Source organism: Prionailurus bengalensis, chromosome F2 (assembly GCF_016509475.1).
Source record: "Prionailurus bengalensis isolate Pbe53 chromosome F2, Fcat_Pben_1.1_paternal_pri, whole genome shotgun sequence".
In the NCBI taxonomy this organism is placed as follows: domain Eukaryota; kingdom Metazoa; phylum Chordata; class Mammalia; order Carnivora; family Felidae; genus Prionailurus; species Prionailurus bengalensis.
The window spans coordinates 35,601,127-35,617,122 of NC_057353.1; the positions used below are offsets into that span (position 1 = coordinate 35,601,127).

At 35.2% G+C, this 15,996-nt stretch overlaps 1 protein-coding gene across 2 annotated transcripts in view; it reads right to left on the reverse strand.

The window, feature by feature from the left end:
• Positions 1–15,996, reverse strand: part of MMP16 (matrix metallopeptidase 16) — a 309,833-nt gene that overhangs the window by 10,605 nt on the left and 283,232 nt on the right. Inside the window, exon 10 of one of the 2 annotated variants that reach the window (XM_043601323.1) lies at positions 5,177–15,054. The exons of the other annotated variant lie outside the window; for it this stretch is intronic. Within the exon in view, the coding sequence (XP_043457258.1) occupies positions 14,720–15,054 (335 nt within the window). The 3' untranslated portion in view covers positions 5,177–14,719. Of the gene's footprint in view, positions 1–5,176; positions 15,055–15,996 lie in introns of those variants that run through there. 2 annotated transcript variants of the gene reach the window in all.

A 15,996-nucleotide genomic window follows, 5' to 3' on the forward strand; every position in this document is an offset into this window, starting at 1 on the left:
TTAGCTTTTATGATTGCAGCAATGTTACAATCCTGCAAGTGTCCTTCACCACCCTTTTGGATAATCCCTTTACTTCTTTCTTCCTTTTGGTTGAAACTTCTGTTTTTCTGAATCCAGTGTTTCTTCGATTGTTCATTACTTAGTAGAATACATTTTATAGATGAGAAATGGAAAATGAGAAAAAGAATTTAACTCTGTCTTCCAATCTGTTGAGGTTTTCATTGTTCCTATCAAGTTTTAAATTTCTATGCAAATCATTAAAATGTTTTCTCTGATAGTAGTTTTAAAAGTTTCCCCTCCGCACCCCCACATAATGTTTTTTTCTTTCCTGTTATTTTTATATGTTTGTCTCTTTGTTTGAACTTTTCTTTAAATGCCTAGAAATCCTCAATTGTCTACTCCTGTTTAACATGAGGTAACAAACAGCTAATTTGAAACACTGATTTTAAAGTCCCAATAATAACTGATCTAAGCAACAAACAATTTGTTAAAAATCTATTTCTTGCTGTTGGACTGTTTATCTGTGTTGTCCCTTTTGTCTGTGACTTAACTCTTTCCCTTTTGAACCCCTCACCAATTTCTTATTTATTTTTCAGATTGAGCACTATGTTGACAATCCTGTCCTGTAGACCCAACACTATCCCTGCAAGAATTTGAAATGCATTTCCCTCTGAATAGGCAGAATGATACTATTCTAAAGTTTTTTTTCACAATTTCTCCTTTGTAAGGGAATATGGTAAGAAAATGAATAACCATTTCTCTTATGTCTATGCACATGTTTAAGTAAGCAGAATTTGACTTTTTGAATATTTTACATATTGATAATTGTTCTCTACTCACTGGTGTCTCCCAAACACAGGTCTTTCCATTTTAGTTGGCTATTGTTAATGAAGAATTTCCTGTGGTTAAAAAGGTGATTATTAGAAGTAAAAGATAAATACTAAAAAAGATTAGCCTAAATATGAGGCTTTCTTTATGATTTAATGAAAAATATTTTAAAAGCTTTGGAAATAAGTTACATCCTGGAAAAAAAAATCAAAGTTAACTGCTTAAAGGTTTTTATCTTGGAAACAAATACTTTTATCTTTATTCATAGGACTCCTAGAAAATAGGTTAGAGAATATACAACAACAACAAAAACTAATGTAATAACAAAGTATAACAAATTCAATTTAATTTAGTGTAATAAACATTTCTGGAGCTTCTTCATTCAAGGCACTGAAATAGATACTACAGAAAGGACAAAAACAAAACAAAACAAAACAAAACAAAACAACACACACACACACACACACACACCCCAAACCCAAACCAAACCAAAACAAACCAGGAAGAATGCAGTTACCAGGAGCTTAGACATTCACAAGGAATAATGGTTTAAGTTCATATAAAATTATAGATTTTGTTTAAAATGTTGCATGAGTATGACCATGTAACTTATTACTAAAACTGAGAGACTTTTGAAGGGAAAGGAGGGATGCAATATTAATAATTATACTAGGGTCATCCTCAACAAAACAAAATGCAAGGAGGTAATATGAGAATTCAAAGTTGGGGGAGCTTTATTCAGTGAAATCGGGAAAGATGAAGAAGGGAAACATGGAAATTCAAAGTACAGAGAACAGCATGAGCCAAACTATGGATGAGGGGTGGCAAGTATTTGGATGGCTTCAGGTACAAAAATATATACTGGTGAGAAAATTTGAAATGCAAGTTAAAAAAATAGATTTTGAAGGGTCTTCCTATAAAATCTTTAATAAAGAATTGGTATGATTCAAACTCTAATTTGAGAGGATTGTTCTGGCAGGAATGTGTAGATCAGCTAGAAAAGGGGTGGAATTAGGCAAGAAGATTCAGAAACAAAGAAGTAAGGAACCCTAACTAGGACAAGAATGTCAAGGAGAAATTAGATGCCAATAATATTGTCAAAGTAGTAAATATCTGCAGGGGGACATCAGAGGCAAAGGGAGAAGGGGAAGGCCAAGAACAAAACGTTTTCATGGATCGTTAGCCAAGAAAATATAATGCATTAAGAGGTTAGATAATTCAAGAGGAAACATGCTTACTTTGAGGGGGACAAAAGGAATGTTCATGTTTTATATTTAGTAGATCGAAATTAATTGGGAAGAAGAAAAATCCAGATTCGCTTGTCCAGCAAGTGGGTGGAAATTGTCAATATGCATTTTGTGAGACATCATATCCACAAAGCTAAAGACATGTTTGTGCAGAAGGGCCAGGAGAGGGTATAGAATAGAGAAGGTTAAGAACATATAGGGGGTGCCTGGGTGGCTCAGTCGGTTGAGTATCTGACTTTGGCTCAGGTCATGATTTCCTGGTGAGAACCCTGAAATCACACCCTGCATCAGGTTCACTGCTGTCAGCACAGAGCCTGCTTCAAATCCTCTGTCCCTCTTTCTCTTTGCCCCTCCCCTGCTAGTACTGTCTCAAAAATTATATATATATATATACACACACACACACACACACACACATACACACACACACACACACATATAGGGGTACTTATGTAAATTTTCAAGAATTCATTTAAAAAGTTAGATATGATAGAGAAAAAGATTTTTAAACCCTAATATGTAGAAGCCAACATTTTCCTGAGGGCTGACTATGAGCTAGGTACTATAGCAGGTTCTAGGTATAAAAAAGGAGTAAGAAATGAATAGTTCTTGTCTGAAGGAGCAAAAGTATTAATGTCAGAGTAACTATCAGTATTAAATACTCTGTAAATTTTTTTTTAATGTTTATTTATTTTTAAGAGACAGAGACAGAGCATGAGCAGGAAAGGGCAGAGAGAGGAAGACACAGAATCCGAAGCAGGCTCCAGGCTCTGAGCTGTCAGCACAGAGCCAAATGTAGAGTTCAAACTCACGAAACGTGAGATCATGAGCTGAGCTGAAGTCAGACACTTAACCGATTGAACCACCTAGGTACTCCTAGTATTAACTACTCTTAAGAAGTCAAGTAAGAAAGGGAATTAGACTAGGTTTAGTTATAAATATATCATTTAAATTTGAAGAAATAGTGGTGATGAGTGCCACAAAATTATAAGAGTGAATAAAGAACACATGAAAGGAGTGAACTATACATTTTTCTTTCAAAAATAGAACACTTAAGGGGGGTAGAAGAGAGATAGAGGGGAGGTGGAGGTAAAAAGGAGAAGGAAGAGGAAGAAGAAGGAAAGAAGACGGGAGAGCTATTGACACATTGGGTAACTAAATGGAGGAAGTGGCAGAGTGTATCAAACTGGGTTGAAGTTATGCCCATTCAAATACTTGCCATAAAGGATGTAAAATGTACAGGGGCCCTGGGTGGCACAGTCGGCTAAGCATCTGACTTCGGCTCAGGTCATGATCTCGCAGTTCATGGGTTCGAGCCCCATGTTGGGCTCTGTGCTGACAGCTCAGTGCCTGGAGCCTGTCTTTGGATTTTGTGTCTCCCTCTTTATCTCTGTCTCCTGTGCTTTCTCTCTTTTTCTCTCTCAAAAATAAATAAAACATAAAAAAAAATTTAAAAAAGGATGTAAAATGTGCAAACATTATCATTTACTTCATGGTATTTATGCTTCTATAGTGTTCTGGGTGTGTTCTTGAGTTCTCAATAACCCTATCTGGATTTCTTCTTTTCTCCACAATATAGCATTCTAATTTGGTCCTTGATTGTGGCATCAATCATGCAAGATAGGTCATGTAATAGTGTATTTTAATATTAAATAAATAAAATTCAAATACATAAGAAAAATAAATACTAGGTTAGATTGATATTTCTACCTTTTATTTCTCTTTGATAATAAAAACAAGGAAGATTTATTCTTCAATTCAGCCTGATTATTTAAGGTTTCATATTGTTGACAGCCTTATAAAAATAAAGGTTTTCTTTTGTTTAAAAGCCTTCTACAGATGCACATGGGTGGCTCAGTAGGTTGAGCGTCTGACTTCTGCTCAGGTGGTGATTTCGAGGTTTGAGTTGGAGCCCCAAGTTAGACTTGCTGCTGTCGGTGCAGATCCTCTGTTTGCCTCCCCCTGATCCCTCGCTTGCACTCTCAAAAATAAAACATTAAAAACAAAGCTTTCTACAAGCAAAAATACACTATATTGTTTCTTGGCTAAACTTGTAGGTTCTTATGTGCTAACAACTCTTATCTGTCAGTTTCCCTTTAAACTCTTTGAGATAGATATCCAAATTCCCTGGGATTCACCCTAGAAGTAGATTTCAAAGACAACACAAACAGTTTTCTGTCCCTCTAGTCTACTGTTTATTGCTTCAGACAATTAAGTTCCTTGTGATTGTGTTAGTTACCTTGCTTCAGAGCTCCCCCTTTTAAGAGCTCCTCTTTTTTGTCTGGATTAAAATTTAAGATGAGTTTCTTGGTGCACAGATGCATCTTGATTCTTGTATGAGAGAACACATTTTTTTCAGTCCCAGAGTGCATTCCTAATTCTTCCAAAAATTCAGACGACTGTTTGGGACTATTGATATTACATGAGATCTGATTTTCAGGAAACTTTGACTTTAGCACCTAATTTCATGCAAGTCTTTGACACTGCAAGAGATTTCATAGTGGATCCTCTGTTCAAGATAATTTAATAAAATCTAGATATGGAAATGTTTATCTTTACTTCTGCTTTCTGGGCATCTGTTCTTGACTCATGGCTATTCATAACCATCCTTTAAAATGTCCTACCATTTAAAAAATAGTATTAAATGGGGTTCTGCCAAAGATTTTTGCTATAAAAATTAACACCCTTGATTAGATTTACCTAGACAGTCATGATGTATGACTTTAAACAATAAATTACACTCACCTATCCAAAAAGTAATCTTTATTCTTGTCAAGTGGTGATGACATTTTAACATAGCCTATGTTCATGGGTATTGGCCTGAAATATATCTGATGCAGTGATTCTTCCTGCTCCTGTCCTTGGCCAGTCACATGCATCTAGTTGGTTGTTAAACAATTCTCCAGTTGATGTGGCTAGTTTAATATACTTGATGATTCAGGCAAACACACAGGAAATTTTGGCCTAAATTATTTTAGGGTTGTCATTTTGCTTCACATCGATTAGGAAGACAGAGTGCAGGCTGCTATACATCACAGCCTCCATATTAGTCATAAATGCATGTATATCATTCATTGAGTAAAACCACAATATCTATGAACTGTTTTCTTTTCTCTTATTTATTGACAGTTTTTTTTAATTACAACACAATGAATTGATGGTAAATACAGAAGATGCAATAGTATAAAAAGCCATTTAACCCTTCCCTAGGTTAAGACACTTACAGCAGACAAAAACTGCCCCACCCAAAATCCCCTCCTTGAATGGAAACAAAATAAATATAAATTAATAAATACAAAACAAATCACTGCACAGCCCTTAACTCTTTGATTGCCATGGCAAGAACCATGCTGATGATTCTAGCTTGTGACATTTGTGTGGTTAAAGGTTGCCGCAGCAGTCAAAGGGTTATAGCATTGTAAACATAAGTACTTTGTGGAAAAGTTCAGTCATGTTAATGGTCTGCAGCGATGAGATTAATAGCATGACCCCTTGACCTTTAATGACGCAACATTATAAGGAGTTGAAGAGATAGTAGCTTGGTGAGCTGTTACATAGACTAGTCAACCATTTTATTTAACAATGTGCTATGAGGCCTTGTTTTACTAATAAAAGACAACTTGTGAATAATAAACACTGTTCAATGCATTGATCAATAAAATCAATGAAAAAATTAATTTAAGCACCACAAAATTTTGCCTGATTATATCTGACAGTCATAATACACTTTAGCACCATTTATTTAGCCTTATATTTGCACACAAACAAGCTTTGTGTTTGTCAGTAGAAGCTATCTGAAAAAATATATATATATCTATATGCCAGATTTAAGATGTTATAAATGTATAGAATCCTGTGTGGGCAAAAAACCACTAACAACTTGCAAATCTTAAAGCTCATTCAGCAAATAAATGTGTTATTTATTTCTTTCTTTGCACACAGAAGACTACATATTATCAAGAACTTAATGAAGTAGTGTTGAGTGTAATGTGAACAATCCAGAAGCTTAAAGTTAGATTTTAATACCCTCTCCAGAACTGAAAATATCATGGGGAATTAAAATAAAGGCAAAGTATTGTCAGCAAACCAAAAGATAATAACCTAAATATTTAATTTCCTAATGTTTCTCTCTGCTTCATATTTTAATGTTATTTAAATAAAGTCTGCATTAATTATATGCATTACATTCTTTTAATTTCCCATAACCACAATATAGAAAGGAAAAATGGTTTTCATAAGAAGCTATAAAATGTCTATTGTTTACCCAAGAGACAACTTTCCTTTGCAATTGCTTGCATCTCATTCTGGCTCTGAAAGACAAATGTATGTGCAATTATTTTTTAATATAGTATACGGTATTTATTTGATAAACTAAATGTATGGGAGCATTTTCCCCTTATTCTGTTAAATATGTATGTGTGTGTGTATGTGGGCATACACACACACATACATACATACACACACACACACACACACACACTGTGTGTATGTATATGTATACACACACACACACACACACACACACACACACACACACACTATATACTTCCAAATCTGTATTACCAGATAGCTCATATGGATGGCATAAATTCTGTTCATTATCATACTGATCCACTACTGGAATCAAGATAATGTTAATACAAGTATACAGATTTTAAAACATTTTGAAGAAAGGTTAGTACACTGACGAAGCAGGCAATTTTCTCAGTATCAATAATTGATTCTTTTAAAAACCATCAATAGACTATGGACTAATTAGATTTTATGTTTTTGATAAAAAATTAAGTTTATTAAAAGTTATAGTAGCGTAAATTTGAACTAGTAAACTCCATTTATTTCCTTCCTCTAATATAAAAACAAGATATATTTGTTTAAAATTATATACCTAAAAAAAAATCTTTCAAGACTTTTAAGCCTGAAGCAAATTTTTATGGGTGAGTCTCTAAAACCCCTGAAAATAGAGGTTCACAATAGAAATGCTGATGCAGTCAAAACCAACGCAGCAAAATGCTGCCGCTGTAATACCCCTTATTCTCTTATTCACTCTCTTTATAATATACATGTGATTTATGTAATTTACACATAAAGGCAAATAGACCAAAGAACTGAGGTTGTAGGCATTTTTTGTACTCATGATGTACCTTAAGCAGAACACTCTATTATGGTATTTACTTTCCTGTATAATTATTTAAGAAACGTTCTCCAAAAGCAAACTTCCTTAGCTGGCTTATCAACAGACAACAGCCTTCATACTCAGCATTTCACTTTTCTCAGGGGAATAACTCTAAAAAAGTTAGCATCCAACGTAAGAGATTGGAAGGTGTGTGAAATTGACTGGGACTGTCTTTGCGTGAAACTTGTGAAGGAAATTACTGAGGAACAAAGACAGAGTTTCCAGGCACCAAGTCTGATGTACAGTGCTGCTCAATTCTGGTTTTCATAGATGGAAGGGGAAATCAAATCTGTAACTAAAAGAAGGGCAAGGTGGAAATGGGAAGGGATGCAAATATAGGCACAGACTGCAAAAGACGACACAAAATAGTATAGCCCTCCCAACCGTCTGTGTGTTCACAGAAAGCAAACAAATAATTTCAGGATTGGAGGAGCAGAAAAACCAGACACACAATCATCCTGGTTTGGAAACCAGGTTTGTTTGGAAGTAACAAAGTAACTAAGATTGTGAAAATTTGTATTTATGAACATACAAAGGAATAACGTATTCCACGTCAGATACAAAAGAAGTGACGAAAAAGGCAAAAACCTAATTTTACCCAGGCAATAGTACATACTAAAGAGCTGTGAGAAGACAGGCAATAATGTGGCCTCTGTGATAGTATTTCAGTGGTAAGCAAAAATAAGACATTGGTTTAAGGATTGAATCATTCATTCATTCAAGGAAACTACATTTTACCTTCACAACTGGGTTGTCAATGTATAGAGAGGGAGCAAGTCCAAACTGGCATTACAAAAGAACAAATGAAACATGCATTCTAGTGACTTTGCAAATAGACAGCTCACACCAGGCTTTATTCATCCATATCTCAGCAAGACAGGCCAACATAGAAACATATATTCGTACAAAAGGTGGCAAGTATAAGCAGCACCATATCCTAGCCTAGGAAAAAGCATTCTACCATGCAGACACATCTCACCAAAGCTTCATCGTATATGAGGCATGTATAAAAAGGCCTGTGTCAAACAATGTTATGCCTGGGATCCGATCTAGCTACAGACCAAGTGCTACAGATATGTCTGTATTCTGTGTGATATTTTTTTCAAGGAGAAAAACAAGTGGATAAAATACTCAAGAAACATCTTCACAAGTCAAAAGTTAATCATTTTATTCATGTTCACCATTCTCTTCTTCAGGTTTTTCTACGTGGAAATGAGGGTTAATAACATCTTGCTCTGAAGCTAAGTGGCCTCACATGATACAATTATCATATGGTCATTTTTCTATTTAACTGATTTTCGTCTCCCTTCTTAAGGGCATATAAATCCAGCTCTATAGAAGAGCACATGGCAAAGTTATGTAATCAGCACAACATTCTAGTTTATGATGTATTTGTCCTACGATGCCCAGTGTGCCCTTGAATGTAAAGACACACTGAGTGAAAACTTGAATATTATCGCCAGTCCAATGTTAACATAAGATAAATTTTAAGACACACTGCTCTTTAAATTGAAAAGGCATAGAATCTTCAGAAAGCTTCATAAATAAATATCCTTCATATGTTTTTTATTCTTATGCACTGACCATGAATTAACTGGGTATGCCCTCATTTTCCTTAAAGAGCTTAGTTTTGAGTGTCTGTGACGTGCTTTGTTACAGCACTCATGATCTTATACCCTTACTCCATATAAAGAATTAGCATTGTTCGAAACAGAAGATGCATGTCTCTGTCCATTTATAAGCTCACAAATTGTTTAAAATTGAAGGCTGCTACTTTAGTATTCCGCCAGAAAATTGACAAATTTTACAATTATCTATCTTCCACCCAATTTCTGTGAATTTGTCAGCATTTGTTCAGATCAGCGTTCACTCTTAGGCTTTAGATACTATTGGTTTAAATTTCAAAGGAGACATACGTATATCATATTGAAAGAGATATTTGTAACTGTTATTCAATTGACCTGAAATATCTCTGCATCATTTCAAAATGACACCAGTGGAAGCAAAAAATCATTTGAGTAGGACAGAAAGACAAAGGTTACGATTAGAACACAAAGGCAAGCTCTTTGCTACTATGCCAAGTGTTTGTGTTATATGATTACCGAGGTAAATGTCTATCCTAGAAAAGTGGCTTTTCTCAGGAGATTCTAACATTCTAAATCTTTCCAATTGAGGTTACTGAACACCTAACTTTTGACATTTTCAGCCTATAAGGCAGTGCATTAGTATGAGATGTGTTTATGCAGGGTAACATCTAAAGACCACTGGTTAATTATACACATTGATATGTCACATACCCATGACTAGTATGGAGAGCTTGAAGTTGCATTTTTCTCTAGTTCTAATACTTGCTAAAGTAAGATTTCCAGTTGTATTAAGGAGTGCTATAGTATGTTTTTATATTTTACAAAACACTCATTTTTCCTTTTCCTCCATTTTCATTATATTTAATATATATAATATTTAATTTTAATATTTATGGTGTGGTGCTATGTCTGGTTGCGGTTTTCTTTACTATATAAAGTACTAATTTTTAAAATATAACTTATAAAACTTTTCTGATGTAGCTATGATTTCCTCTTAGGCAACAGGTAACCTAAAACATAGATACATATCCTCTGCCAGTTATAACCTGTGGTCACAATAAATCAGTATCATGAAGGTGCATGAAATGTAACGAAATGGTTAGACCCTCTATTATTGACTTGAAACCTTCTGCGATATCATATATTGGCTGAGATTGTATTCACAGCTATTTATAAATAGCTTATCTGAATTTAACATTTTTGCTTCAGATGGCATGTTCCGTTTGACATCTGTGATATTTTGGAATGTGCTCCTGAGAGCATCAAAAATTAAATGAACTCTTTGCTATGTTTTACTGAAAAAGATTTCACCACCATCCACGAGGTTGTTTCAGTATATGTTACAATCTCACAGACTCAATACTATCTGTAAATCACCGCCTTTATTAGTTTCTGGAAATAATTCCAAAACTTAAAAAAAAAAAAAAGATCTTTTCATGACTCTTGTGTTAACTCAGTCTACTTGATTATAACATCCATTTCTCATCAGCACATTGAATTTAGTCAATATGGACACATTTGTTATTCTACTGTAAGATTCACAAAGTGTGGGCATGTATTTGTATCATACTAGAGATATCAGCATAATATGCAGAACTTGGAAATATTATATTACTATACCTAGGATTCAGTATATACACATCATCCACATATTGGAACTACCGGTGAAGTTCGGCAATGTTCTCATCCACCGCACTGAGTTTTTAATCACCCACAGAAAGGGAATAAAAATAAGTATACCGTATATGAAACCAATTGTGTCAATAGAAAAAGATCACAAGCAATCTGACTAGTAAAAGTAACACTTGCTTATTTCAGTAAATCAGTCTCTATTCTTTATTACTTAGTAATTATTTTCTGTAAATTATTACTTAGTAATTTATTACATCTGATTCAGAAAAGCCTTGCCCTCTGATTTATAACAGAAGTTGTCTTTGCTAGTATCATATAATGTTCTCTAATTTATCTATGGTATCTCTGCAGTTGTAAAGAGTCTCTGTATTCACCTGTTCTGATTGCCATGTCAGTAGACACTTTGTTCTAAAAGGGGTTGATAGTTAAATTCACAACCTCCTCTACGGTCTGATGTGGATTTACTGCTTTACAGGGAATACAGTCTGATTGACTATTTTAATACCTCATTTCAGTCCAGTTAATAATATACAGAACAATAATATTTGGCTAAAATTATAAACTATATAGTTCATTTATGTAAGGAACATTACCTTGTTTACATTTGTGTCTATATTAAAGTATTGAGAAATAATCAAACAGAAGGAGAATTTTGTTTTGTGATCATGAATGTGTTTTGATTGCAATTTGAGAAACCCGAAGTTAGAACTTTCCATGCTATTAGTGATGGTCTGATGAAAAATATTTCATAGATTGCATGTTTCTATTGATACTGAACTGGTACATTATGTTGTTGACCCATGGAAATTTATTCCACGATGTTTTTGAATCACTGTTCTTATGTGCTAGACCAATTGGTCGCTCTCCCTTTCACTATTCCAAGAAGATCGAGATTTTTTTCCAAACCCCAAATGGAAGAAGAGTCAGCAACCATTCCCACAGAGTGCCCTGTGTACGATAAACAAATAGAATCGTGAGGTTTGTGGTTATATTGAGCTTAATATTTTCTCATCTCTTGTAGTCTCACTCCTGAAATTGTAACTGTTCTAGTAAAGAGAGAAGCTGTATATGTTTTTTTTTCTTATCACACAAATCTCATCTCACATTGAAGTAAATATGACCCAGCACTTAGCCATGACATTCCTAGAATTCAAGCATAATGTCAGAGTCCTTCCTTTCTTAATGCTATGGTTATTTTCTAGCCCTTATATACTTATAGTCTTCTGATGGATCAGGATACTGTGACAAATGAGTAAAGAGGCAAAAGATTGTTTCTTCAGTTTCTTTCTCATTTTAGAAAAAAAAAATCAATGTTCAATGCAGGTCGATGGAATTCCTCAATGATTTACTCACGTCCCCAAATGACTTAGTCCTCATTTCTACGTTTAGCAAAATACAATTTCCAGTCATCTTTTTTCTTGACATCAAGGTCCTAAAAGGATTAAACCCTCTCATAAGCAAACACTATATCAATGAGCTTATGTAGATAGTCCTCTATGCTCAATATAAGTGACTAACTCTTTGTAATATCAGCATCATCTGGAATGGAAGCACTGAAGTGAAGCTACAGGCCTGATTTTGGTCCTCTCCCCATGCTTTCTTGGCCCTCATGTACATAATCTCTGATATCCTGTCAAAATACAGTTTGCATTACATACTGTTTTACTGTAAAGCCATTCCTCTTTTTTAACTGTTCTTTTTTCTTAGCCTTACGTCATACGTGTTCAGGTTGTAAGAAATAACCTGCAAGGCTCTGTAACATGCCACCCGGGATTACAAAATATTTTCCCAAACCAAATCATAAACATGTTGTTTAACCGAAAGACATTCTAATTTTCATGCTATGTTGAGTATAAATAGAAATTCAAGGCAGCCAAACTATCCATTTCCAAATAAGAATGTGTGTACCTACACTCATTAAAAATCATCTGGAAATATGTATTATTAGCAAATGAGTAAGAAATTTTCACTAGTATAAAATTCTTGCTTTATATAAAAGCCACACTGGCCATTCAAGTATTTTGAGAGTTTTTTGTTGTTGTTGTTTATCCCCTATAGTTTTATATTTGTACTTAAAATGATGAATTTAGACTTGAAATTATATTAAAGGAAAATTAAAAGTCACTTCTACCTACAGGGCATTTTTCGAGTGTGCATGTAAATTGCAAAGTGTCCATCTACAGAACCACCGTCGACACTCTTTCTCTCTCTCTCTCTCTCTCTCTCTCTACTCTAAGGAAACAGCTCATGCTTACTAGGGTTTTAGAGTACAATTAACACTCCAAAGGAGAAGCAATACCAGATTTCCTTCAGTTTGTGCCAGTTTGCAAGTTAAAGGTCAAAGGGCAAAGACATAGACAGGACTCTTCAAGGAAAATTTTCACAGAAGACAATGTTTAAGTTGTTGTTAATGACAGTCAACAGATCAATAATCAAGTTCAAGGCAAGCTGTTCATTGTTTCAAAAGCTAATCCCCTCAAAAGCTGGCTTTCACACAAAGCCAATGTCTGACTCATGGGGTGCGTTCGTTCTGACCATCTCTAATAAGTTCACAGCCCAGTGGCTGTAAAGCCTTTCACTGCAAGAAGCAGCTCCTAAAAATCAATAAAGAGGTCTGTCAGTTGCTGACTTTTCTCTAGGAAAAAAATATTGATACAAACCTGCTCTGCAGGTCACATGAAAATGACAATACTGCTGTTAGGACAAATTACACTCAACAATGAAATGCTTTGGTGGTCTCTTGGCTCTGTCAGTGATCAAATGGATGGCTAAATGCCAGAAGCCACACTAACCCTTTGAGAACTATGGTTGACATGCAATAGGTAATGTACTAGAGATATTCATGCAATCTCAGAGTCATCATTTTAAATCATTTGTAAAATGGCAATGCTAACTGCATGTACCAAGGCAAATTGAATTTTCATGCAATGGACCTTAAAACAGAAATTCAATATGTCTAAGAAAAATAAAAAAAACAGACTTAGGCTATCATGGTCACTTCTTCGAATAAAATTTCACTCTTATATTTTCTTAATAAAATATCTTTTTATTTGCCAGAAAATTTTTTGGCAAGTAACATCATTTCTGTTTGCTATAAATGCATTTATGTAGTACCGTAAATCTCTTAAAAATTACATGGGGTTATAGGATATCTTTTTTAAAAACCTGAACTTCTTGAACCTGTGCCTGTGTTTACCATTGCCCAGTTCTGTAAGTTACCAGACAGCAAGACTGACAAGCCTAAGACTCTGAAAGCTGATCTGATAGTTCTCAAAGGGTTACACCAATGTATTACTAGTGTCACATATCCTTGTAAAATAACTGTCACTTTAAACCACTTTGGAGACATACTGCTTCTTGCTCTGCTTATAATGAATATTTCTGACAGACCCATGGAAGGCCTGGGGCAATGGCCTAATACAACTTGGGGAGATTATCACAATGATGCAGGGGTCAGGTGGCAGGAAGGGGATTAGAAACACTTCAAAAACAATCAAAAGGTCCTGTTTGAATATAGCTATGAGTATAAATGTGATGAAACATTGAGGACATAGCTGAGAACAGCTGTATAAAACGAAAAATGGATGTATTATTATTAAGGCTGTTACTATATTGCAGATATTTTGGCCCCTTGTTTGTTGGAAAATGGCTGTCCCAACAGTCTAAAGTCCTGCATGTATATTCCAGATCTCCCACCTGACAAAAATGAAGTGTAGGAGACTATCCATAGCAGTCAGAGAGCTATCTTCTTTGGAGACAAAGCTGTTTTGGGTCTTCACACTTTCCTGAAAGTTCAATTGTGGGTTTTTTGTTTAACTTTTTTTTTTCTTTGCTTTAAAGCAAAATTCATGGGTTTTCCATTTTGCTTTTTTTTTCCCCCAGATATGGGCTCAGACTTCAGAAGGAAAATAATATTAGAAACCTTTAAGAAGAATCTTTTCTTCTTTTTTTCCTCTTCTTTAGTTAATCCTGAAAATTTACTGGGCATTGAGCGTGCAGAGGAAAGGCCTAGAACTGAATGACAAAGAAAGACAAAGGACTGAAGAACGGCAGATACTGTGCATCATGGAAGCTTCCCCATGAGTGTATTTCCACTCATGTGCAGGACCAGCAACCCTCTGGGTTTGAAAGGTCAGCCCTGAATCAGGCTGCCACAAGCCTGCTCCTAGCTAGGAAACAGCATAACAGCTCTTGTCTTGAATCTCAAGTTACCACAAACTCCTGGAAAAGAAAGAAAGAAAAAAAACCCTACATCACACCCACTCTTGCATAGAGCGTTTACAGTACAGTATGTGGCGGGGTGTTCCTTTCCTCTTGAACTGGAACACAGTGTAAACCAATACAAGGAGACATAAGGCCAAGATGCAGGGAATGACAATAGCTATGGCTTTCACAGTGCTGGCTGTGTTGTCCAGTTTGATGACAATGTCTACATCGTCTGGTGGGCTGTGTCCTTCTTTATCTCTGTCTGTTGGTCCATCACAGCCCATAAAATCCTTGAGGATGGATCTGGGATATCCAGGTTCTACTTTGAGTATCTGGTTGTTGAATTTCCAGTACTCCTTGCCTTTGTAGAAATACGTAAAGCCTAGAGGGGGAAACACACACAGATGGGTACCACTTATTTTGAAAGTGTATATGGATAGAAATTTTAGTTCAGTTAGATTTACATTATAATTAGGCTACTTTGTAAATGATGTATGTGAAGGCCCCTCAGTTTTTGTAGGAAGAACACATCTTCAGCTCAGCCACCTGTTGAAATGAATCTGGCCGATATGCTGTAGGAATTGTGCCCTCTAATGCCTATGGAAAGCTTAGCCAAGAGCCAAAGTATCTACAGCAGAATGTTGAAAGATCATGCTGTACACATCTACTCCTAGTCTGGAAAGAGAACTTGACCTTATTTTTCACTTATAAGGTTGCTGTTTCAGAATTACACATCAGAGTGATAATATCAACCTATGTTAAAAGATGCTGAAACAGCCTTATAAACTGAAGAACTGTTTGCCCGCTGACCGCTGTCGACAGGACATTGTACAATACATGATGAGGAGGCCTCTCCATGAAACACCTCAGGGGAAATTTCTAGTCATCTTAGTATCAGAAGCAGTTGTACCTAAACAATAGGTTTGCTTTTGTCATTTGGACGAGAAATCATCACGATTCGTAAGTCATAAAACTATAGGGATGTTTTCCTTTGCCTGTTGGAAATCTCAGCAAGTAAATAAGTATTTAGAGTATTTCTGCACTAACCTTATTTCTGGTTCTACATCATGCCCAATTTCTTCCTTCTCCTTTTGTCCTTGTCGTTTAACATTCTTATTTACTTATATAGTGAAGGATTAATAAAGTAGAGTATCAATCTACAATTCTATCTTTAATATTTCCAAGTAACATATTTCATGGGGGAGGAGGTGGTCTGTGGAAAGCTCATGTAACTAGCAGTACATATGCTTTCTGTTCCAAAACATTATGGATGCAGATAATAGACTTTGAAAGCTGGTGTGTGTGTGTGTGTGTGTGTGTGTGT